Raw genomic sequence first — 26,314 nt, 5'->3', positions numbered from 1 at the left:
TTTCTAATTTAAGCTCGCTGTGATAGCCAGAAACTAGATGACTACATTTTCAAGAGGATTTCTCTGTATACACTGACCCTGAAGCTTAGAACTGTGAGCCACAAAAAAAAGAAAAAAAACAACTTTCGAGGGAAAATTTATATAGTTTTATTGGACTTTTTGAATATATCCACCCCTGTGGTGAAAGATGATTACCTTCCTAGGAAATTGCTTAAAAACAAAAAAGGGGGAAAAGATAACACTTCTGTATATGATATATCTATATCACATGTATTAAGTAGATTGGAAAGTAAAAAATATATATATTCATTATAGAACACGAAGAGTCCATTTCGCCAAGAGTAGTTTATAAAATGGAAGGGAGTGCTTTCAGTGATACGGAAAATGCACAGACTTGCAGAGTCTGGAAGGATTCGTAAAGATCATTGGTCCCAGTGGCCTTTGAGGCATGATCCTCAGTCTTGTGTCCTGTGGGGGGCACTTGCAGAGGCACTGCTGGAGAGGGAACAGTGAGGAGCCCACCTCACTGCAAACCGAATAGCTTTGCCTTCATCTCTACATACTGGGCGTTCCTGTTTTAGAAAGAAGAACCTTTCCTACAGCTAAAACAAAGTCAGAGAACTACTGGTAGAGTCCAGCTACCCGGGCAACTTCTAAACACCTTCTGCAGATTAATAATGAACACAGATAAACATATAGGTCTACGTGGTTCCTGTTGTGATCCCAATGTCTAGCTACAGCAAAGTGTGTTTAGGTAACTTTTATTGCTGGGACAGTTTACAGAGAAGACCCAACCTCGTATTTGGAATTAGAATGTTCTGAACATACTTTCACTCCAGGGGTGGAAACAGGTAATGCATTTCTCATTGTGTATGAAATGTGGTGGCAGTAGAATTATGGAAAGTCTTTGTGAAGTGGTAATTTTAGGTTTGAATGTTGTGACAGCAGGTGGAGCTAGTAGTAGGAACTCTATTTCTAGGCCATTTAAACAGCAGTAAAACATATAAAACTTACATTAATGTGTTTGCATTACAGAGCTGTAGGAATAGCAAACCTTTTATGCCTTGGCTTTGGAAAGTGATCATACTACTACAACATGAGAGCTCAGCTGAATGGAAACTTCTCTATCCTTTTTAGAAAAGGGACTTGCATGGTATTGAATGCATTTGTATGTGTTGCCATCGAAGATTAAGACAAGGGGATGGGGATGGGGCAGTGAGATATGTTTACGTCGTTTAATATTGACTTTAAAAAATAAGGTATCCGAGCCTGTGGGAAAATAGTGTGAATGAACTTGATTATGTAAATAGAGTTATTTGCATTATTAGATGGTTTCTTCCTTTTAAATGGTAATAAACATATAGTTGAAATCCACATATTTTCTCCTAGGGAACACTAAAGAACATGTGCTTTTTATCCCCCAAGATATGAAATAAAGACCTGACTACTGGGCTTCCCTGGTGGCGCAGTGGTTGAGAGTCCGCCTGCCGATGCAGGGGACGCGGGTTCCTGTTCTGGTCTGGGAGGATCCCACATGCCGCGGAGCGGCTGGGCCCGTGAGCCATGGCCGCTGAGCTTGCGCTCCGCAACGGGAGAGGCCACAACAGTGAGAGGCCCGCGTACCGCAAAAAAAAAAAAAAAAAAGACCTGACTACTTTATAGACCCAAATACGGATGAGTTTTCTGAATATGTGGTTTAAAATATATCATTCACCACTCATGCACTTTTTTTTTTCTCGTGAATCTGAATCACACATTGAACCATGGAACTGTGCTGTTTTTCTTACCATTTCCCGAAATCAGATGCAATTAAACGAAGAACAAATATTATGTATTCATTTCCTTTTCCTCTGAATTTTGTTTTTTACTGTGTCATAGGTATTAAGAAATTGGGGTTTCTGAAATGACGATTTTGCTGGATATGTGAATAAATAGAGACCTACTTTTTGGCATTAATTTACAGTTATAAGAGCATTTAAAACACATTTTAACGCTTTTTGCTGAAAACTAGAAATAACGTCTTCCTATGATTTTATTTACTTATTCAACAAACATGTGAGGAATGCCTCCTACAAGCAGGTATCTGCTTGGAATTAGAATGTTCTGAACATACTTTCACTCCAGGGGTGGACACAGGTAATGCATTTCTCATTGCGTATGAAATGTGGTGGCAGTAGAATTATGGAAAGTCTTTGTGAAGTGGTAATTTTAGGTTTGAATATTGTGTGGATAAATTTTGACAACAGGCAGTACTTTCCCTCAGTGTGTCTCAGGCAGACGTGTGGCCAAATAGTTACCATGGGACCCAATGAGAATGGAGCTGCATCACTGCACATCCTCCACTGCCATGGGGGAAACGCTAATTCCATACAATGCGTATTTATCAAGCACATGCCAAGCACTCTGGTAGGTGCCAGGAGATACGCCTGCTGCTGCTTTCTTGACTCTTGCTCTTGGTTTTCTCCGAAGCCTCAAACAGCTTACATCTCCAAACTGCAACTCCATCTCAGCACCCCCCCCATCCTGCTTCCCCCCGTCTTTCTTATCTCTTTAAATGACTCCTCAAACCACCTAGTCCTCAAGCCAGAACCTAGGGCTCATTCTTGACATCTTCTTTCTCTTGCACTACGTCTGACCCTCCATCTTTTCTGCAGTATGTCTGGAACCTTCCACTGCCCTCCGTTCCCGCTGCCCGCACCCTCGTGACCACATCTCTTGCCAGTAGGATCCTAACGAGTCTCCTTTTTTATATTTTGCTATCTCCCCAGTCCTTTTTCAAAACAATAGCCAGAGAGATCTTTCCAAAATCTAAATCAGATCATGTCACTTCTCAGTTCAAACTTTATTGACTTCCTATCGCAACTGAAATAAAAGTCAGATTATTTCCCGGGGCCCATGAGGGGCTATGCGTTCGGGCCCCTGCCCACCTCACCAGCGCCATCTTCATCGCATTCGAGCCACTGTGGCCTGTTTTCACTTCTCCCACTCCCCACCCCATGGCCTTGGCACGTGCTCTTTCCATGGCCTGGAATGCTCTTCTTCCCACCTTTAGCCAGTTGGTGTCTTCTCATCATTTAGGTCTTAGCCTGTCTATTACCTCCTCTGTGAGATCTCTCCTTCCCCAGAGTCTGCTCTACGGGAGGATTTCTGTGACGCGTTTTATACCCTCCTGTTTTCCCCTCGTTGCGCACGCCACAGTTTGTAATTATGTGTACGTTTGTCATTGAATCTGTATCATCACCGTCTGTGGCACTAGACCAGTGACCCTTGGCACTGGAATCGTGTGTGTTCTCTTTTCCCCTCTATTCCCAGAGCTTAATGCAGTGCCTGGCACCCAGTGGGTCCTAAAGAGTTGTAAGAGAATCATTTATAAACACATAAAGATAGATGGACTTTTTAAATTTCTGAATCTTTAACTACAAGTAAGAAAAATGTGGAAAATTAAGAAAACTATTTTCTACTTTTTAAAAAACCATCGGAACTATTTCGGGAAATGTGTATAGTTCAGTATACCTCACCAAAATATTCCCTTTTGGAAAGGGTGCAAGTTCTTAAAAATTAGCACGTGGTTATTGTGTGATTTGGGGCTATTTTTAAAACAGTGATACATTTTTAAATGGAAATTCTGACTTGTAAAAACGAACTGCTCTTTTTAGATATTTAGGACTCATTTCACTAGAATGTTTAAATTCTTGGCTGCATTCTTTAAACCTACTACAAAGATCACATTAGAATTCTTTTTTTTTGCGGTACGCGGGCCTCTCACTGCTGTGGCCTCTCCCGTTGCGGAGCACAGGCTCCGGATGCTCAGGCTCAGCGGCCATGGCTCACGGGCCCAGCCGCTCCGCGGCATGTGGGATCTTCCCGGACCGGGGCATGAACCCATGTCCCCTGCATCGGCAGGCGGACTCTCAACCACTGCACCACCAGGGAAGCCCTAGAATTCATTTTAATAGACATTGTAAGCACAGTATCCAATCTCATATGATCATGCTGAGCTCTTTTATTATGAGAATCACAGGAAGCAGAGCCTGAGGCTACAGAACAGTCATGGGAGGTAGCTAAGGCTGGGGACAGTGCCAACGCTATTGTTTATGGAATGTTCTCTCCACCTTTATCTGCGGTATGCAGTTGGTATTGACTTTTGAGAAACTACTCCTTCGCCCCGATCTCCCAGCTGGAAAAAAACCTGTCGTAATGACATCTGGCTAGGAAAAAAGGGATCAAAGACGCATAAGGAAAGAAAATTATGAGACCTTATTTTATAAGTAGTTTCGGGCCTGTCTGTTAGATCTGTCAGAGGGAAGAGTGTCATACTTTTTCGAGGTCATCGTCTTTTATCTCCGGGAAGAGCTCAGTGAGCTCCGAAAGTGTCTATCCTTTTTGCCATCGATTGCTAATGTGGAGTCTACTTAGCTTTTAAGGAAATGTCTTTTCAACTTTAGAGATCTTTATGAATAAATACTACTCACCAAAAATTAAGATAACATTTGTTTGTGGTGGTATCACTTTCCGTTTATGTTTTGTTTCCTTCTTAAAGAGGAAGAAAGTAAATTGTTTTTTTCCAACTTTTAGGGATATTACTTAAGGAGTTTTTAGACATTGTAAGGAAAAAGAAGGAAGCTCAACTATATCGGAATGAAATAAGACACATCTTCACAGCTTTTGACAGGCACTGTAAGTATCTTTAAAGTGTTTTGATATAAAAAATGGCTGTTAAGGAACTGTGAATGGGAACATACTCAGTAACTAAAATAATATACTTGGAAGGTTATTTTACTGTATTCGTTAGCTATTACCTTAGATGTTGGTGTACATTTTTTTTTCTCCATCACAATCTTAAATTCTTGACATTTACGATGGGTGAAATAATATCTACAGTTATATAATTATACAATACTTATGATTTGCCTGCAGTGTAATGGGGACAACAGAAGGGCTGGCCGTGCGGGGATATAGGTGAAGAGCTACTTATGGAAGTTTGTGAGAACATGAGGCCTTTTTTTCCGACTCCTCCTTTGACCCACACATAATTGGAGGAATTGTTTTCCCACGCTGGGGTGGCCCAGAGGAGTAGCTTCAGACCCCCTCCCCACAGAACACAGGGTTGAAAGACTTGTGGAGTCCAGGTTCAGTATTTTGGCTTCTGTAATGGTTTTCCTCTAAATAATAATATAGTTCTAATACCAAGCAAGAAAAAAATGTGAATTTTGAAGAATGAATTATTTTGGCAATTCACAAAGACTTGAAGCCTAATGCCATTGTTGCAGTGTCTGTCCCTTAGTCCTTTACCTGGGACTCAGGGAATCAGCAAATCATGGGGCTGGAAGAAACCTGCAGGAGCATCTGGGGCTGTACTGAGGGAGAGTATTACTAGATTCTCAAATTCTTCCAACAAGACAATCTCAGATTACCTTATATGTAAAATCAACTATAATTTACTGCTTTTCTCCTACTAATAGATTAAAGTCTCATGCATATGTTATGGCTGAAATAGCAGTTCATGGGGCTGATAGAAGTGTGTGAATATTATGTATTCTGTTTTCAAATAGATCATGGATATTTAACTCTGGAAGATTTCAAGAAAGCATTTAAGCAGGTGGCTCCCAAGTTATCGGAAAGGATTATTCTCGAGGTATTCAGGTAAGGTGCCAAAATCCTTATGTATGACCCACCCCTTGATTTACCATTTGCTTTTACAAGTTTTCAGTTTTATGGAGAACACTCATTTATGCTTATTTTTCGCTAGTAAACATTTTCATCTCACAGCATATTGTCATGATCCAGGAGAGAATTTTTTTTTTTTTTTTTTTTTTTTTTTGCGGTACGCGGGCCTCTCGCTGTTGTGGCCTCTCCCGTTGCGGAGCACAGGCTCCGGACGCTCAGGCTCAGCGGCCATGGCTCACGGGCCCAGCCGCTCCGCGGCATGTGGGATCTTCCCGGACCGGGGCACGAACCCGTGTCCCCTGCATCGGCAGGCGGACTCTCAACCACTGTGCCACCAGGGAAGCCCCAGGAGAGAATTTTATAGTTAGCTATTAGTCCATCTACACCTTGACAGTGGGCTCTAAAGTGGGTGGAGTGCTTGTATACTAGGAAGGTGCAAAAATCATTTGTTAGTAGGGGTGGAGAGGAGCAGAAAGGAAGTAGAACTTCTTTGTATATTTATGTATTGACCAACCTCCCCCCCCGAAGCTTTATTAATATTTAATATGGATGCTGGTGTTCTCCCATGGTCTGTATTCCATCAGACATGGGTTACAAATGGTCCTTGAGTCGTCTGGAGAGTAGAGTTGGGTTGATCAGTGGTGGCCCCTCCTTCGTTTGTTTTCAAAGTTATAGACCCATGTTGCAGTTCACACACACCTGATAAAGTAGATTTAAAGACTATATTATGTTTTCTTTATAAACTAATTCTGACAAAATGGCAAGTGGCTTAAAAGCAGTTTCCGTTAGGAAACTGCAGATTGAAAGTAGTAAGAATAGTGTAAGCACATGCTTGCAGAGAAAATTGCAGAGTTGCCTCTTCTCTGACTGCTAACATGAGTTCCTCATCAACCCTGTTACCAGGTGTGTTAATTAGGGTTTCATACAGCAGTAAGAGCCAGAAAACCCAGAACAACAAAGCTCAAAAAAGAGAGCAGTAAACACAGGAGAGTCCAGGGCTGATTTGATGGCAGCACAGCTGTGAAGGACCCAGATTCCTCCCCTCTTGTTGTTCGGCTGCCTCAGCATCTGGCTTCTCCCTCTTGCTTCAAGATGGCTCCCAAGGTTTCAGCCATCACACCTGAATTCCAGCTAGGTAGGCCAAAAGGGAGCAGAAGATATGCCCCTCCTTTTAAGGCTATCCATTATTTCTCCCTACATCGCAGTGACCAAAACTTAGTTCCAAGGCCACGAATAGCTACAAGGGGGAGGTGGGTCTGGAAAATGTAGTCCCTGCTTTGGGCAGTCATGTGCACTCAAATGGAGTTTCTGATACTGAGGAAGAAGGAGAGAACAGATACTGGGGGACATCTGGCAGGTGTTCCCATGTGGATAAAGTAATTTCGTGAAATCTGACCGGAAGCCAGCCCTGCTCAGTAGGAATTATCAAGCAGGTTATTTGAAATAAAGATCTGCACTCACTGTCATTAACAGTGACATATATGAAATTCTTTTGCTGCATCATTTGCAAGCAGATTATTGAGCAACCTATTGAAGAGCAAAGGAGTTCAAGCCAGGCACAGACAAAGTGCCTGAGGCCAGTATTACTTAGGTGTTTCCAGAACATCAAGACCTTTAAAATATAGTAGCATCTTTGTGCACATTTTGTGATGAGAAGAGTAATCAAAGTCAATGTATTTCTACCACATGCTGGTGGTTTTTTCACAAAAAGAATTACTTCATTTTACTTTTACAAAAAGACGTGTGTCGGTCTTCCCTGGTGGCGCAGTGGTTAAGAATCCTTCTGCCAATGTGGGGGACACGGGTTCGAGCCCTGGTCCGGGAAGATCCCACATGCTGCGGAGCAACTAAGCCCGTGCACCACAACTACTGAGCCTGTGCTCTAGAGCCCACGAGCCACAACTACTGAGCCTGCGCACCACAACTACTGAAGCTGGCGTGCTTAGAGCCCGTGCTCCACAACAGAAGCCACCGCAATGAGAAGCCCGTGCACCGCAACGAAGAGTAGCCCCCGCTCGCCGCAACTAGAGAAAGCCCGTGCACAGCAATGAAGACCTAATGCAGCCAAAAATAAATAAATAAAATTTAAAAAGACAAGTGTCCAAATTTGCTGACCTTTTTGTGTTAAATGGTTTCAGGAGGTGCCCCCTTGTACCACATGTATAATTTTGAAAAATCCACTTAAATATAGCCATTCAAGATAGAAGCAGTCTTTTAACAGTGAGTGGGAAGGTAACTGCTTCTCAAAAGAAATCTACGTTATTGGGAGAGCATTTTTGAAAATAGACATTTGGCAATGTGATTCTGTTTTAAAAAATGTGTACGCCTATTGAAACCTTCATACCTGCATGTTTAATAAGTTAAAAATGGAATGTTCTAATCTGGTGAAAAAAGTCGTACAAAGTTTCAGTGGTTTAAGAAAAAAAAAAAGTCATGAAGAACCTAGGAGCAAGACGGGAATAAAGACACAGACCTACTAGAGAATGGACTTGAGGATATGGGGAGGGGGAAGGGTAAGCTGTGACAAAGTGAGAGAGTGGCATGGACATATATATACTACCAAACGTAAAATAGATAGCTAGTGGGAAGCAGCCGCATAGCACAGGGAGATCAGCTCAGTGGTTTGTGACCACCTAGAGGGGTGGGATAGGGAGGGTGGGAGGGAGGGAGACGCAAGAGGGAAGAGATATGGGAACATATGTATATGTATAACTGATTCACTTTGTTATAAAGTAGAAACTAACACACCATTGGAAAGCAATTATACTCCAATAAAGATGTTTAAAAAAATGTAAAATATTTAAAGTAAACTCATAAGAGCTTATTTTTATTATAAAGTAAATGAAACTCTTAGAACAGTTTCTGGTAAACAGTAGGAACTCAATAAATGTAAACTATTTTATTTTTAATCACATAACTGCCCAGATAATCCATAAAATTTATTAATCATCCTCTAAAAATAATAATAATAATAATAAATAAATAAATAAATAAAAATTCAAAAGAAATTTTCAGTGGTTTGAGAGCACAGTTTTTAAAAGTATAAAAATTCAGTAGCTTTGATAAGTTTTCAAGAGCAACTAATTGGTATCAGGAGTGATGGATATTTATTAGCTGAATTTCAATTAACAATACCAACAAACTAATTAAAAAAAAAAACCCTTAAGCTTTTTCATTATCAGAGGATGGAATTAAAAACAGGGATTCGGTGTCATGATACCCTTTTCCCATTTAGATCTACATACCTTTGTGAGGTCTCTCTGACAGCCGTTAAGACCAAATAGTAAAACAAACTGAACTTCAAATTGCTCAATCACAAAGGATTCAACCGAGATGTTCAGAAATAATAAAGTATGTGAAATCACATTGTTCTTGTTAGATGTTATTAATAATTTCAAGTGATGGCAAAAAGTCATTTGCCATTAATGAATAAAATGTTTTTACCTTTAATTACTTAGAAATTTCTGTATTACATTTTATAATGAACATAACATATTAATATTGTGGCACATGTCCGTATAATCTATACATAAATATATTCATATGCCCACAAATCTTGTACTTCCCAGGATTGTGATCAAAACCATTTAGAGACTACTACAGTAAACAGCCAAACAAGGCATTTTAGCTAACTGAACATGCCCTGCTTAAAGTCTCATTTGTATTATTATTTATAGCACCACAATCCCTAAGCCAGAATAAATGATGCATGATAAGAATTAAATGAAGTTGTGACACCAAAAGAGAGAAAAATATTTCCTCTGAGTGTAAATTGAAGTTGGCCAGAGAAACAGAGATGTCTAACTTCCACATGTCTCTGTTTCAGTGGTACAAATAATTTTCAAGAATAAGGAAAAGAAGGATTTCCCTGGTGGTCTAGTGGTTAAGACTCTGCGTTTCCACTGCAGGGGGCATGGGTTCGATCCCTGGTCGGGGAACTAAGATCCTGCATGCTGTGCGGCGTGGCCAAAAAAAAAAAAAAGAAAGAATAAGGAAAAGAAGAGCAGCTGCTGGGGCCGTTAGTGATGATGCAAATTACATAATGTTTCTAAGGTTAGACACCGTGTGAGAAGCTTGAATAGCTTGGACTTAATTCACATTTAAGTGTGAATGGAGTTCATTCCCAGGTTCACAGTTACTCAGAAGAAAGCTGATATATGAAGACCACTATAAAAAGGCATCCAGAGAGGGAGACTTCCAATACGACCAGAGTCAGCTGTGGTTTGAATGATGAAAGAAGTTTTCACAATCTTCAATTCTTAGATTGCCGGATTCTTCCCAAAGAAACTTCTAGGACCAAGAGTAGTCTCTTTCCAGAAGGCTTGTGATACTTGCTCATATCACACCTTCATTTTATAAGACAAACCAACCAACCACAACAATAAAACCAACTAAACACCCAAAACAAACCTTCCAGAAAGACAGACTTGAAGCATAAGACATCAAAGAATCATTTCATCTTGTAACTTGATGGAAACACTGGAGTATCATTCATTAAATCTGAGGGCTTTACAAGAAGTAAATGAGATATGTTTATAAAGTTTGTGAATTGTTGGCTAACTACTCTGGTGGTGTTTACTTATAGCGATTATTTCATGAATAAAAGCAACGTGGTTTTTAAAAAATATGTATATTGTCAGTATTCGTAACATTCATAACCTGTTCTGCTATCATAACCTTTTAAAAAAAATCTTAGTTCTATAGTTAAATGGATTCAAAGCTCACCTCCAGGCTTTGTGCTATAGTTTCTGCTAAGCTGAAGTCTATCCTCTAGGTAGGGTTCATAAGAACTATATTCCCTGGTGTCTTCCATGTTCAACAATGTTTATCTGAGCCATTGTCCTTGAATAAAAACATAATAGATTGAACATTAACATTTTTAAAAAATTAATTAATTTAGGGGCTAGCCTGGTGACGCAGTGGTTAGGAATCCGCCTGCCAATGGAGGGGACACGGGTTCGAGCCCTGGTCTGGGAAGATCCCACATGCCGCAAAGAAACTAAGCCCACGAGCCACGACTGCTGAACCCCACACGCCTAGAGCCCGTGCTCCGCAACAAGCGAAGCCACTGGAAGGAGAAGCCGGCGCACCACAACAAAGAGTAGCCCCTGCTCACCGCAACTACAGAAAGCCCGTGCCCGGCAACGAAGACCCAACGTAGCCAAAGATAAATTATTTTTTATTTGTGGTGTGTGGGCTCAGTAGTTGTGGCTCGCGGGCTTAGTTGCTCCGCGGCATGTGGGATCTTCCCAGACCAGGGCTCGAACTTGTGTCCCCTGCATTGGCAGTAGGTTTCTTAACCACTGCGCCACCAGGGAAGTCCAAACATTAACATTTTTGAATCACATTCTTTTTCTTTGAAAATGCTGATTGTGCTTATGTTGGAAGTCCTTTTAAATTGTTTAATTTCTATTTCTTTTGCTCAAATTGTTCACCATGTTTCTCAGTATATTTTCAGCAGTGTCTGTTCTCCTTTGTGCTGTGTCCAATGTGGCTTTTTTTTGTTGTTATGGGTTTTTTTTAATATCTTTATTGGAGTATAATTGCTTTACAATGTTGTGTTAGTTTCTGCTGTATAACAAAGTGAATCAGCTATACGTATATATGTATTCCCATATCCCCTCCCTCTTGCGTCTCCCTCCCACCCTCCCTATCCCACCCCTCTAGGTGGTCACAAAGCACCGAGCTGATCTCCCTGTGCAATGCAGCTGCTTCCCACTAGCTATTTTACAGTTGGTAGTGTATATATGTCCATGCCACTCTCTCACTTCGTCCCAGCTTACCCTTCCCCCTCCCTGTGTCCTCAACCCATTCTGTACGTCTGCATCTTTATTTCTGTCCTGCCCCTATGTTCATCAGAACCATTTTTTTTTTTTAGATTTCATATATATGTGTTTGCATACAATATTTGTTTTTCTCTTTCTGACTTACTTTACTCTGTATGACAGACTCTAGGTCCATCCACCTCACTACAAATAACTCAGTTTTGTTTCTTTTTATGGCTGAGTAATATTCCATTGTATATATATGCCACATCTTCTTTATCCATTCATCTGTCAATGGACACTTAGGTTGCTTCCGTGTCCTGGCTATTGTAAATAGTGCTACAGTGAACATTGTGGTACATGTCTCTTTTTGAATTTATGGTTTTCTCATGGTATATGCCCAGTAGTGGGATTACTGGGCCATACGGTAGTTCTATTTTTAGTTTTTTAAGGAACCTCCATACTGTTCTCCATAGTGGCTGTATCAATTTACATTCCCACCAACAGTGCAGGAGGGTTCCCTTTTCTCCACACCGTCTCCAGCATTTATTGTTTGTAGATTTTGTGATGATGGCCATTCTGACCGGTGTGAGGTGATACCTCATTGTAGTTTTGATTTGCATGTCTCTAATGATTAGTGATGTTGAGCATCCTTTCATGTGTTTGTTGGCAATCTGTATATCTCCTTTGGAGAAATGTCTATTTAGGTCTTCTGCCGATTTTTGGATTGGGTTGTTTGTTATTTTGATATTGAGCTGCATGAGTTGCTTATATGTTTTGGAGATGAATCCTTTGTCAGTTGCTTCATTTGCAAAAATTTTCTTCCATTCTGAGGGTTGTCTTTTGGTCTTGTTTCTGGTTTCCTTTGCTGTGCAAAATCTTTTAAGTTTCATTATGTCCCATTTGTTTATTTTTGGTTTTGTTTCCGTTTTTCTAGGAGGTGGGTCAAAAAGGATCTTGCTGTGATTTATGTCTAAGAGTGTTCTTCCTATGTTTTCCTCTGAGAGTTTTATTGTGTCTGGTCTTATATATTTAGGTCTTTAATGCATTTTGAGCTTATTTTTCTGTATGGTGTTAGGGAGTGTTCTAATTTCATTCTTTTACATGTAGCTGTCCAGTTTTCCCAGCACCACTTATTGAAGAAGCTGTCTTTTCTCCATTGTATATTTTTGCCTCCTTTATCAAAGATAAGGTGACCGTATGTGTGTGGGTTTATCTCTGGGCTTTCCATCCTGTTCCATTGATCTATATTTCTGTTTTTTTGCCAGTACCATATTGTCTTGATTACTGTAGATTTGTAGTATAGTGTGAAGTCAGGGAGCCTGATTCCTCCAGCTCCATTTTTCTTTCTCAAGATTGCTTTGGCTATTCGGGGTCTTTTGTGTTTCCATACAAATTGTGAAATTTTTTGTTCTAGTTTTGTGAAAAATGCCATTGGTAGTCTAATAGGGATTACATTGAATCTGTAGGTTGCTTTGGGTAGTATAGTCATTTTCACAATGTTGATTCTCCCGATCCAAGACCATGGTATCTCTCTCCATTTGTTTGTATCATCTTTAATTTCTTTCGTCAGTGTCTTATAGTTTACTGCATACAGGTCTTTTGTCTCCTTAGGTAGGTTTATTCCTAGGTATTTTATTCTTTTTGTTGCAATGGTAAATGGGAGTGTATCCTTAATTTCTCTTTCAGATATTTCATCATTGGTGTATAGGAATGCAAGACATTTCTGTGCATTAATTTTGTATCCTGCTACTTTACCAAATTCATTGATTAGCTCTAGTAGTTTTCTGGTGGCATCTTTAGGATTCTCTATGTATAATATCATGTCATCTACAGCTTACTTCTTCTTTTCCAATGTGGATTCCTTTTATTTCTTTTTCTTCTCTGATTCCTGTGGCTAAAACTTGCAAGACTATGTTGAGTAACAGTGGTGAGAGTGAGCAACCTTGTCTTCTTCCTGATCTTAGTGGAAATTGTTTCAGTTTTTCACCACTGAGAATGATGTTGGCTGTGGGTTTGTCATATATGGCCTTTATTATGTTGAGGTAAATTCCCTCTATGCCTACTTTCTGGAGCGTTTTTATCATAAATGGGTGTTGAATTTTGTTGAAAGCTTTTTCTGCATCTATTGAGATGATCATATGGTTTTTATCCTTCAGTTTGTTAATATGGTGTATCACATTATTGATTTGTGTATATTGAAGAATCCTTGCATTCCTTGGATAAACCCCACTTGATCATGGTGTATGATCCTTTTAATGTGCTGTTGGATTCTGTTCGCTAGTATTTTGTTGAGGATTTTTGCATCTATGTTCATCAGTGATATTGGCCTGTAGTTTTCGTTTTTTGTGACGTCTTTGTCTGGTTTTGGTATCAGGGTGATAGTGGCCTCATAGAATGAGTTTGGGTGTGTTCCTCCCTCTGCTATCTTTTGGAAGAGATTGAGAAGAATAGGTGTTAGCTCTTCTCTAAATGTTTGGTAGAGTTAGCCTGTGAGGCCATCTGGTCCTGGGCTTTTGTTTGTTGGAAGATTTTTTTTTTTTTTTCCCCCCGGTATGCAGGCCTCTCACTGTTGTGGCCTCTCCCATTGCGGGATGCACAGGCTCAGCGGCCATGGCTCACAGGCCTAGCCGCTCTGTGGCGTGTGGGATCTTCCCGGACCGGGGCACGAACCCGTGTCCCCTGCATCGGCAGGCAGACTCTTAACCACTGCGCCACTAGGGAAGCCCCCTGTTGGAAGATTTTTAATCACAGTTTCAATTTCAGTGTTTGTGATTGATCTGTTTATATTTTCTATTTCTTTCTGGTTCAGTCTTGGAAGGTTGTGCTATTCTAAGAATTTGTCCATTTCTTCCAGGTTGTCCATTTTATTGGCATATGGTTGCTTGTAGTAATCTCTCATGATCCTTTGTATTTCTGCAGTGTCAGTTGTTACTTTTCCTTTTTCATTTCTAATTCTGTTGATTTGAGTCTTCTCCCTTTTTTTCTTGATGAGTCTGGCTAATGGTTTATCAATTTTGTTTATCTTCTCAAAGAACCAGCTTTTAGTTTTATTGATCTTTGCTATCCTTTCCTTCATTTCTTTTTCATTTATTTCTGATCTGATCTTTATGATTTCTTTCCTTCTGCTAACTTTGGGGGTTTTTGGTTCTTCTTTCTCTAATTGCTTTAGATGTAAGGTTAGGTTGTTTATTTGAGATGTTTCTTGTTTCTTGAGGTAGGATTGTATTGCTATAAACTTCCCTCTTAGAACTGCTTTTGCTGAATTCCATAGGTTTTGGGTCATCATGTTTTCATTGTCATTTGTTTCTAGGTATTTTTTGATTTCCTCTTTGATTTCTTCAGTAATCTCTTGGTTATTTAGTAGCGTATTGTTTAGCCTCCATGTGTTTGTAGTTTTTACAGATATTTTTCTGTAATTGATATCTAGTCTCATAGTGTTGTGGTTGGAAAAGATAGTTGATATGATTTCAGTTTTCTTAAATTTACCAAGGCTTGATTTGTGTCCCAAGTTATGATCTGTCCTGGAGCATGTTCCGTGAGCACTTGAGAAGAAAGTGTATTCTGTTGTTTTTGGATGGAATGTTGTATAAATATCAATTAAGTCCATCTTGTTTAATGTGTCATTTAAAGCTTGTGTTTCATTATTTATTTTCATTTTGGATGATCTGTCCATTCGTGTAAGTGGGGTGTTAAAGTCCCCAACTATTATTGTGTATCTGTCGAGTTCCCCTTTTATGGCTGTTAGCATTTGCCTTATGTTTTGAGGCAAATGCTCCTATGTTGGGTGTGTAAATATTTCCAATTGTTATATCTTCTTGGTTTGATCCCTTGATCATTATGTAGTGTCCTTCTTTGTCTCTTGTAATAGTCTTTATTTTAAAGTCTGTTTTGTCTGATATGAGAATTGCTACTCCAGCTTTCTTTTGATTTCCATTTGCATGGAATATCTTTTTCCATCCCGTCACTTTCAGTCTGTATGTGTCCCTAGGTCTGAGGTAGGTCTCTTGTAGACAGCATATTTATGGGTCTTGTTTTTGTATGCATTCAGCCAGGCTATGTCCTTTGGTTGGAGCATTTAATCCATTTACATTTAAGGTAATTATCAATATATATGTTCCTATTACCATTTTCTTAATTGTTTTGGGTTTGTTATTGTAGGTCTTTTCCTTCTCCTGTGTTTCCTGCCTAGAGAAGTTCCTTTAGCATTTGTTGGAAAGCTGGTTTGGTGGTGCTGAATTCTCTTAGCTTTTGCTTGTCTATAAAGGGTTTAATTTCTCTGTTGAATCTCAGTGAGATCCTTGCTGAGCAGAGTAATCTTGGTTGTAGGTTTTTCCCTTTCATCACTTTAAACATGTCCTGCCACTCCCTTCTGGGTTGTAGAGTTTCTGCTGAAAGATCAGCTGTTAACTTTATGCAGTTCCATTGTATGTTATTTGTTGCTTTTCCCTTGATGCTTTTAATATTTTTTCTTTGTATTTAATTTTTGATAGTTTGATTAATATGTGTCTTGGAGTGTTTCTCCTTGGATTTATCCTGTATGGGATTCTCTGTGCTTCCTGGAGTTGATTGACTATTTCCTTTCCCATGTTAGGGAAGTTTTCAACTATAATCTCTTCAAATATTTTCTCAGACCTTTTCTTTATCTCTTCTTCTTCCGGGACTCGTATAATTCGAATGTTGGTGCATTTAATGTTGTCCCGGAGATCTCTGAGACTGTCTTTAATTGTTTTCATTCTTTTTTCTTTATTCTGCTCTGTGGTAGTTATTTTCAATATTTTATCTTCCAGGTCACTTATCTGTTCTTCTGCCTCATTTATTCTGCTATTGATTCCTTCTAGAGAATTTTTAATTTCATTTATTGTGTTGTTCATCATTGTTTGTTTGCTCTTTAGTTCTTCTGGGTCCTTGTTAAATGTTTCTTGTAGTTTCTCCATTCTGTTTCCAAGATTTTGGATCATCTTTACTGTCATTACTCTGGATTCTTTTTCAGCTGGCTGCCTATTTGCACTTCATTTGTCTGGTCTGGTGGGTTTTTGCCTTGCTCCTTCATCTGCTGTGTGTTTCTCTGTGTTCTCATTTTGCTTACCTTACTGTGTTTGCGGTCTCCTTTTTGCAGGCTACAGGTTCGTAGTTCCCATTGTTTTTGGTGTCTGCCCCCAGTGGGTAAGGTTGGTTCAGGGGCTTGTGTAGGCTTCCTGGGGAAGGGGACTGGTGCCTGTGTTCTGGTGGGTGGGGCTGGATCTTTCTGGTGGGCACGGCTGCATCCGGTGGTGTGTTTTGGGGTCTCTGTGAACTTAGTATGACTTTAAGCAGCCTCTCTGCTAATGGGTGGGGTTGTGTTCCTGTCTTGCTAGTTGTTTGGCATGGGGTGTCCAGCACTGTAGCTTGCTGGCTGTTGAGTGGAGCTGGGTCTTAGCGTTGAGACAGAGATCTCTGGGCGAGCTCTCGCTGATTGATATTATGTGGGGCCTGGAGGTGTCTGGTGGTCCAGTGTCCTGAACTCGGCTCTCCCACCTCAGAGGCTCAGGCCTGACACCAGGCAGGAGCACCAAGACCTATTTTGGAAGTCTGAGGTCTTCTGCTAGCGTTCAGTAGGTGTTCTGTAGGAGTTGTTCCACATGTAGATGTATTTTTGATGTATTTGTGGGGAGGAAGGTGATCTCCACGTCTTACTCCTCCGCCATCTTGAAGCACTCCCTCTGTTATGGTTTTATTTTCTCCTTATGTTTCTTTCTTGAGCTATATCTACTGATGTTTCATTTTGTTATTTTGCTGTATCTTGTTATTTTATAGTATCTCCCCTAAGCCTTTCTGTATCTACTTTCATCTCTCGTTTTATGGAGGTGTTTGCTTTATTGGGGAAAGTAGTTTTTGAGGTTTTATTTTTAATGGTTGATTGCTTGGGGGTTGCTAATTATAGCATTTTTCATGTAAATTAAGAAATCAAATTTTTTAACGAGGGATGGGTTTTGAGGAATGTTTCTTTCTTAAAGCAAGAGGTGATATCTTATGTAAAAAACAAAAATTGGTACTACTTTATATTACCTCTGAAAGTATTTTTGAAAAGGCTTAATGTTTTTAAATTTTGAGATTCCTTTCAGTGTTTAAAACTTACAACGTTGCTTTCCACTTAGAGCTGATAATCATTACTTGTGTACCTGTGCACTGAAATAACTAAAGCTAATAAATATCATGGATGACGTTTCATTATTATTAAGAAATTCTCAGGAAATTCTCTTGAAGAACTTTCTTTTCTTTTGTCTTACCCACTACAAATGGCAGAAGTTTAAGAGGTGCGAGAACTGAGTAGTGCTCTTTGTCCAGTGGAATGAATCTGAGCTAACAGGCTGTTTCTAGCACTGAAAGTTTAAAACAAAAAACATCTTTTCTTCTTTAAGACTAATAGAACATTATAAAAACTTCGTAGTACTTTTTTTTTTTCTTAAACATTGAAAAATCTTTAGTGAATCTAAAAAGTAGTTAAAACTATTTAACCTGGCTCTCCAACATCTGGTCCCCTTCCCAAACTCATCTTTCATTCATCATCCCAAATTCCTGTATTTCCCTTTGCCTAATGCTTGTTCCTTTGAATATGTGATGTGTATTTATCCTGCATTCTGTTGCTCTTGCCAGCAATGCCTTTCTCTACTTCTTACCTGTCCAAATTAGACCTATCTTCTAAGACCCTGCTCAACAAATACCCACAAAAAAGTCTTTTTTTCTTTACATTGAACAGCCTTTTCTCCTTTCTCTGAATTTTGATAGTACTGTGGTTGTGTAATTGTTTCAGTTGTCTACTCAATAAACAAAACTACAGTGTTTACGATTATCTCCATAAAATACTACAAGCTCTTTGAGTTTACAAGTTTATCTGTAACTTCCACTGTTCTCAGCATGTTGCCTTATGCATTCTAGTTACTTAATAATTGTTGGTCCATTGTCACTTACTCCAAATACCCAGTAACAGTAAAATCCTCACTTATAATTTTCTTATGGTTTTAATTTCTTATAATCTAGGCAAGAATCCTTTAAAATGCAATCAGGAGCTTTCTAACCACATGTAGCTTTGCCTTCTATTTTTCTCGTTCTACATGTCATTTTTATGAATTAATCTCTGATGGCCTCTCTGTTTTTTTTTTTTTAGAGACATTTTCAGTTCATGATTTAGCCCCAGCTGTTGTCAGGGAGCTGGCTTAATGTGCTCTCTTGACTTCGCCCACCATCAGCACCCTGTGATATTTCTGGCCGGTGTTTTTCTCTGTGTGGGTATGTTTGCGTCTCCATGCCTAGGAGCCTTCTCCATCTCATTGTAAGTGCTGAGATTTGCACTTTCTTACCGCCTGTCAGTTGACAAAAAGCTCTGGGTAGCTTCTTCTGCTTTCCAGCCATATGAAATGAAACATGGGTGTGCAGAAGGCCCGCCAGTATCCAAGACTGTGAGTGCAGGTGGATTGCCAGGTAGTAATGTAATGCAGAAATACTGACGTACCAAAATGCTCTCCAGTCACAACTGGAGACATTTAAAGTGATATATAATATTTTTGGTCTAAGAATCTCATTCTTCGTATTACATGGGGATGGTCAAAAACATAGAATATCTCACTCTTCTTTTGGGAGTATTAAAAATTGGTTGAGAATAAGAGCATCTTGACTTGTTGGATAGTATATTTTCATTGCCAGAGTGTTAGTGGGGTAGGGGCTTAAGAATGCAATTTTAAAAGGGAATGATGGGTACCCTCTTGATAGAAAGATCACATATGCCTTTTATCACAGCTCTTGTGGGGGAAAGGGGCCTCATGAGCTTGGGTCACGTGAATTAACATGTTAATGGAAGAGTCTTTTAGAACCAAGGAGCCCAAAGGAAAGTGATATAAGATAGAATGTATTTTTTCAAATCATTTGCGTCTCTTTTGAAGTGTTATTCTTCACTGTGCTCTTTAGCTTCTTGTAATTCCTTTCTGCTGGCAGCCAACTTGTTGCATATCATTTTCCTGGACAGTCTCTAACTGGAGAAAGTTTCCCAGTCATTATTCTGTGCGTCAGAATGGTCATCTTATAAATGCAGTCAGGTGACCTCACCAAGATCGCAGTTATTATAGTGAGTACCTACTTTGGGGAATATGATTGTTGATCTGTAAGTATCTACATGCTTCTGTGTATAGAAAAGTATAAAAGAGACTAGAAATTGTATCTGATTCTTTGTAACTATAGGTAGATAGCTGTTACCAGCTGTACCTAGTGTGTGAGTGTAGTGACCAAATAGGTAGACTTCTTGAGTTTCCAATTTTTATTTCGTGAATTTTTGTATCTTCCCTGCAATGATAATGCCTTGGTTTTTATTTCAGTGTTTTATGTTTCACAATTTTATTGTCAGAGATTCCCATTTCTGTTTATTTTCTTGCATGTGATCACTGAATGGGGAATATGAATATATGTAAGCTTTTCAAACTGACCTCAGAATTTCTCCTCTCTGGGGACTTTCACATGTAATATGTTAAATACAACTGTACTTTAAAAATCCACCTATAGAAATAATTATATGCTAATCATTTTAAGAAAATGTCAGTTTTTCAGAGGGTTCTTGACTGATTTTGCTCCATGAACAAAAATTATATCCTTGCATTTGAGGATGGTCTTTTTTTACCGGTATAAATTTTAGAATTGGTGATGCAGGAATTGAAGCTCAGAAACTGGACCAGAAAACAAGTAGAGAAGAATAATGACTTCATTACAGAGATTTTCAAACAGAATGTGTTATTTTGGTTTCTTCAGTTAAGCTAATTAGTTCCCGTTAACAAGGATGTACTATTTGTTTGGAAGAAGTATTTAATCTCTTTCACATTCCAGATGTCCAGATTTTGTAGTCTTTTCTGAGGTTAAACCCATCCAGATGCAAATTCTACTCCTCCTTCAAGGCCCAGCTTTTAACAAAATATTTCTTATCTTGAAAGCTGGCCCTACCCTACACCCTACCCAACCCCTCTCTACCCCAAAAAGGAACTTGTCTCCTCCTTCAGCTTGAAACTCGTAATCTGTCATAAATATCTTTCTTCTGTATGCTCATACATAGGTATTTGCATGCATCAATTATTTCTAGTTTTAGAACGTGAGCTTAATATAAACAGGCACAAGTGGGATATTTATGGGAGTACAGAACTCCCGTAGCACAGTTTTATACGTGTCAAGTAAGTGACTGAATTTTATGTAAATGAATGGCTTACGTAGCGAACAGGCTTTCACCAAAACCTCTCAGGCCTGCACTCTCCTCATCTCAGACATGAGGGGGTTGTGCTTCTTCTTGTTCCAGAACCGACTGGTGGGGTTATCTATCATGGAGGGTGGCATGGCAGTCTCCTTGATTTTCTCTGCGTATCCCACATAATATTTCAGAATCCACCACCATGTGAATACAGATGTGACAAAGACTGCTCTCAAGAGAAAATTACTGGGCTGACAGCTCTCCAACCCTGGGTTTAGTTTTTGAGATGTCACTATAACAAGTGTTATGGTCAACGTTTCCAATTCCTCATCTACATATATGGTAAAATACACTGTTCTTGCTGTAATAGCATGAGGACTATTTTTCTTTTAATCCAACTGTCACATAAGAAACTGCTGCCATGGTTTCTTTCTTATGGCCAAATGTTGCTAACGCTTTCAGTCATCCTTGAAGTTAGTGATAGGCACACATCACGCATGTATTCATGCCATTTTCCTTTATAGAAAGAGGAATCTTTCTTACGTTTTTCTTTTGTAGTAGATAGCTAACTTCTGGGTGAAAATTTTGATAATACTGTGTGTTGTATTTATAAAATAAGAAAAACTTGCATTTAATAAAAGAAATTTTTATTTTATAGGAGATAATTAAATTAACATTGTTTTAAGATGTCACCAAAAAAAAAAAAAAATAGGCTCAGCATTAAGAGTTTCACTACAAAGTTTCAGTTGTCCCCCTTAGACATAGCTTAAAAAATCAAGTCCAAAGGCTTCTAATGCTATGTTTTTATGTATGGCATACCGACCTATGAGTTTGCCATCTCACGTCTAGCCATCTTGTCTACCATCCTCCTACCCATGCATTCTTTTCCATCAGGCTACCTTGAAGAGATACATCCTTGTCATTCAAAGCTCCAGAGACCAGCAGTATCAGCATTAGGGAACTTGTTAGCAATGATTAGCAATGCCTAATCTCAGGCCTCACTCCAAACATACTGAATCAGATGTGTTTTGTGTGATCCCTGGGTGATCCATATGCACTTCTTAAAGTTTGAAAATCACTGGTCCACCCTCCTCGTTCAATTATGGATAATGAGAGTAAATTAGCATTACTTTTTAATGTTACCTCTTGACTTCAGTAACCTTTCATCCCCTGCCAGATGACACCCAGACTCCTTAGCCTGACATACAAGGCCCCTCCACACACAGACCTGGCCTGCCCAGATCAAAGATTCTAATCCACTATTCTGATTTACTTGCTGTGTTCTGATCCTATCTCATTTCTCTTCCACTGCCCTCTCTTCTCCTCTCCTGACTTCCCCATCCACATATCTACTGGTATCCATTCCTTTGAACTTAGCTGAACTCTCTCTTCTAGGGAGCCTTCCCTGATCACTCCAGCTCACAAAATTTCCTTTTTCTTCCTTAGAAATTCTGTAGCACTTGCGAGAGTACTGCATCTAATAATAGTAACCACAGTAACCCTGGCAACTGACATTTGCTGAATATTTACTATGTACCGGACCCTGGTCTGAAGGAATCTTCTTAGGAACCTCCTGGGTTAGGCTCTGTCTGTCCCCATTTTACAGATGAGGACAAAGCTTGGAGAGGTCAGAGGACTTGCTTGATGCTGCTGCCTGCTGAGTAACAGAACGAAGATTTGCTTGTGCTCTTAATCACTGTAATATTACCTTCTCACTTCTTCTAACAGTATGGACGTCCTGAGAGTAGGAACCAGGCATGCTTTTGCATCCCCACAATGCCTGCCATAAAGCTGGCTAAGTAAGGCATGTTCGCTCTGCCTGGAAGTGTTCTTGGTAAACCAGTTGCACAATTATATAGCTTTTCCCTCTTCATATGAATTGGTTTGGTTTGGATTGTGACATTTGAGATTTCATTTGATTTTCTGCACATAAATGAAAGGAACTATTTACAAAAATGTGCAAAAGGAAACTGATGTAGCATTTTATTACATGAGACGGTAGCAGGAATTCCAGATCACGTCGCTTTGATAGGAACCCTTGTGTTTTGTGTGTTGCCTTTGGAATTATATCACAATAGCGAAAGATTTTGCCAAATCAGCTGGAAAAGCAAAAAACGTTTAAAATTGACAAATGAGGTTTCATCACTTTAGCCGGGGTGGGAGTGCTAGGCTGAATTTACGATTGTCTTCTTTACAAGGCGGGATTATACATTGATTCACTTGTAAGACCCTTTTGATCAGTTGTTGTGAGTTTAGCATCATCTTTTACCATTTCCAGCTTGTCAGTATTGTCTGCTCATCTTCCCTCCTTGGTTGCAACCTGCTGCTGGAGAAGATCAGGGCAAAGTAGGAATTCAGTGCGCTACGGGCTTCGAGCGGCATCTCTTTCTTCCTACGCTTTCCCTCCCCCTGCCTTTCCCTGTTCCTAAGCTGACCCCAGGAGAGGCGGAACAGGCACTAATACTGTTAACCATAACTTTCCCGTCCCTCCCTCCTGCCTGTCACTCACCTTTCCCTTCCCTCCCCGCAAAAGGACCAAGAATGGTACAATCTCAGGACTGCTTCCTAGTGGCTAAACATGGCTGCTGGACCCTCATGTGGCCCCATCTTTCTTCTTCCTCCCCTGCTGTATCTTCCACATCTCCTACCTCTGTCCTCTTCAGCTGCGACTAAGCCCCAAGAATGCTGACACCGCTTTCCCCTCCTTACCTTCACTTCTAACCCAAGCCTTGGGCTGAGCCTCCATCCGAGGCCCCCGCCTTGGTTCTGACCTTCCCGCAGTCCTGTACTGCAGGCCCTTGAGCGTGCGCTAGTCCTTGGAGCTGCTCCTCGCCAATCTGAGGCCTGGAGCGAGCTTTCCCTTTGTCTTCTTTCTGTGGTGCATCTACCTTCTCCTCCAAACACACCACACTCAATACTCTCCCTCTCCGTCTCCCAGCAAGTGTCATGTCTGAAAGATCTCAGAGTTCTGTGTCCACCTTCCTGGATCCTTTTGCTTTGATCCCAGATGCCTGCCTTGATTCTCCCAGCTGCCTGTCCCGGAATGGAACCAAGTTCTCAGGTCAGGCAGACGCTGTGCCTACTTGACCAAAGTGTTTAGACCACCCAAACCCATCTTCTGTACACAGTTCCCCAGCCCTGGTCCTATGTCATTCCAGAATGCTTTCCTTTTCGTGCTGAAATCATCCAGGAGAATTTAGCTCATCTGTTTTCAATTCCCTTTTTCAGGGATGGCAGATCGTTGGCATGTGTGCTGTCACCGTCACCTCCTTATACCCGTGGCCTACACTCCTCTGATGAGACTCAGAATTCTTCTTGGTATAACACCGCAAGCCAGTTCACTAGCATGTCGCACACCACGAGACTGACTTGCTCTGTCACATCTGTGCCAGACCTTTCCTACTGCTGTGCACTGCAGGCGGCCTTGCCTTCTGCTTCACGGACAGGGTCATGGCCTCTGCCTGGGTTTCCTCTTCACCTCCAGAGTTCTGTTTTCCTTCAATTCTGTTTCTAGTTTTTTTCTTTTTTCTAGTTCCTCCCGTTTGTTCTTGTCTCATCCCCTTCCCTTCTTCTTAGACCTTTCTCCATCAGTCACTCCCTCTCCTGTTTATAACTAACCTCCCTGCCTGCAGATAAACTTCAGTCTCCGCAGCCTAGAAAGCTACTCCTCGTACCTAAGTTCCTCTAGGCTGCCTCCCTGTCCTTTTTCTAAGTGTTTATTCTTGCCAGCTACTCAAGGCACTCAGCACTCTGCCTGGGACCCTGCCCTTGATGCTCGCTCCTTCCCAGCTTTTGTGACACCGTGCCAACCCAGTGCCAGTGACGGTAGTTCCCGTTCATTAAACACCTGCTAGTATTACCTTGCTGAATTGATGCAGTGATCTACACATCAGCTGTTATGCATACCTATTCTACAGGTAAAGCTGAGCACCTTTATTGCTAATCTCAAGCCAAACTGGACTTAGACTTCTCAATCATTTTATCTTTTGGTTAAAGAAGAAAAGTCGTAGGAAATTGACAAGTAATCAACTTTTTTTTTTTTTTTTAATTTGATGGCAGTCACGTTGCTGGTACTTGTTAATGGACAGATGTTTCTGCTACATCTCAAAATTGTATTTTTTGATTTAAGAATACTGCTGTCTAATAATAATAGTAGAGTAGACAAAATTTACAGTTAAAATGTCTAAACACACTTAGCTTTAAGTATCATTCAAGAGTCATGTTAAAGAACATGTATAGCAACAACAATAAAAGTTATAAAATGCTTTTCTTAACCCAAGTCTTCTTACTGTTAAGGTTCCTGGTAATCCATTCATGATTTCAAATGGAAATCTTCTGTGCCTTGGAGACGGCATATCAAGGCTGGCATCCAAGGAGAGGAGGGGACAGTAGAAGAGTCTTATTGTTGTTTCCCTTTTTGCAGAAATTTAACTGTCTTTGCAGTTAAATAGAGAGAATATTCAATGGATGTATGAGTGAAAGAATGAATGAGTAAATAAATGAGCAGAGGAATAGAATGAAGATCAAAGTACACATGTTGAAATTGTGTGTTAAATGGGGTAGGGCAGCTGCTGGTCCTTAATTTTATCTGGGTCTGTTGCAAATTATCTTCTTTACTGGATTTTCAATTGCAGATTTAGAGTCAGGCTTTAAAATATATGAACTTGACTACCCATTTGTGTAGAGATTTAAACTGCTATCATCGTGAAATTATTACAGCAGTTTTAAACTGTGAGCAGAAAGCTTTTAACAGAACTCTGCTATCAGAGTCAAATTTAATAAATTGGATGGAAGCTTCTTTTTCTCTCCCTCTTGTACATTGTCTAGTAGAGAAGTTTCTCTTGGTGACCAAATTTGTTATAGTGTGGTGCTATTTATTCTGCCCGTTACAAACGTGTCATGACAACAAGTGGCTGGATGTACTTTTCAAAGACAACTTGTATCCACAAATTGGTTGTTTTGGGGAAAAAAATTGGACTTAGTTCTTCAGGAATACATAGTTTCACAAATTGATTCATTGTACAGAAATCAGATTTGAACCGCAATCTGTGTACACCATCCATTGCTAGATGTGGTTCAATTAAACAGGAGGGAAAGATAAATGGCAGTAAATGTTCATGTGTCACATGGCAGCATTCATCTCTAAGTCAGGAATCTTGATAGAAAAAGCTCAAATTTTTAAAAATGTGAAATTACCTCCTCAATCATTTTTATTTCCAATTAAATTAATGTCTTATATAGACACTGTAGACTCACATAGTATTCAATACCATTTAGTTTGCTATCGCTCTCTTAGTTTCTAATTTTCATTGTAGTTCTTAGTCTTTGCTTTTTGAGTATGAGTTTATGGTAGAGTAAATCAGATTAGCTTTAGTGGGTAGATTTAGTTTTCTTTAATGACTTACTAAGCAAAATGTACCTTCTTTTTAAGTGAAAAAGCCAAAGTGGATTATTTTTTATTTGACTAACAAGGAAAGGCATTTCGAATTTTATTTAGTGACTGAAATAAATTACTTTAACATAAATTAAATGTGAAATATATGCATGGTCCTCTTTTAATGAACAAAGCAGATTGAGAGCCAAGCAGATTTGTAGTTGATCGCTTTAACCAGTTGGTGGTGCTAAAAACTCTGATAAGAAACTAATTGGAAGGCGAGGAGGTTCACCTGGAGGCTTTCTT

The 26,314-nt window shown here is 39.8% G+C and overlaps 1 protein-coding gene across 12 annotated transcripts in view; it reads left to right on the top strand.

Annotated features, from left to right (window-relative positions):
• The window catches only part of EFCAB11 (EF-hand calcium binding domain 11), a 189,670-nt gene that overhangs the window by 14,247 nt on the left and 149,109 nt on the right, over positions 1-26,314 (top strand). For 9 of the 12 annotated variants that reach the window (XM_030883605.2, XM_030883607.3, XM_060293657.1 and 6 more), the window contains exons 4-5: positions 4,576-4,677; positions 5,553-5,643. In XM_030883605.2, the coding sequence (XP_030739465.2) occupies positions 4,576-4,677; positions 5,553-5,643 (193 nt within the window). The other 3 variants (XM_030883610.2, XM_070045063.1, XM_060293653.1) reach the window with 3 other exon arrangements.

Source organism: Globicephala melas, chromosome 2, assembly GCF_963455315.2.
Source record: "Globicephala melas chromosome 2, mGloMel1.2, whole genome shotgun sequence".
Lineage (NCBI taxonomy): Eukaryota > Metazoa > Chordata > Mammalia > Artiodactyla > Delphinidae > Globicephala > Globicephala melas.
Note: the sequence above shows the minus strand (reverse complement) of the source record. Positions and strands in the feature narration are given on the sequence as shown.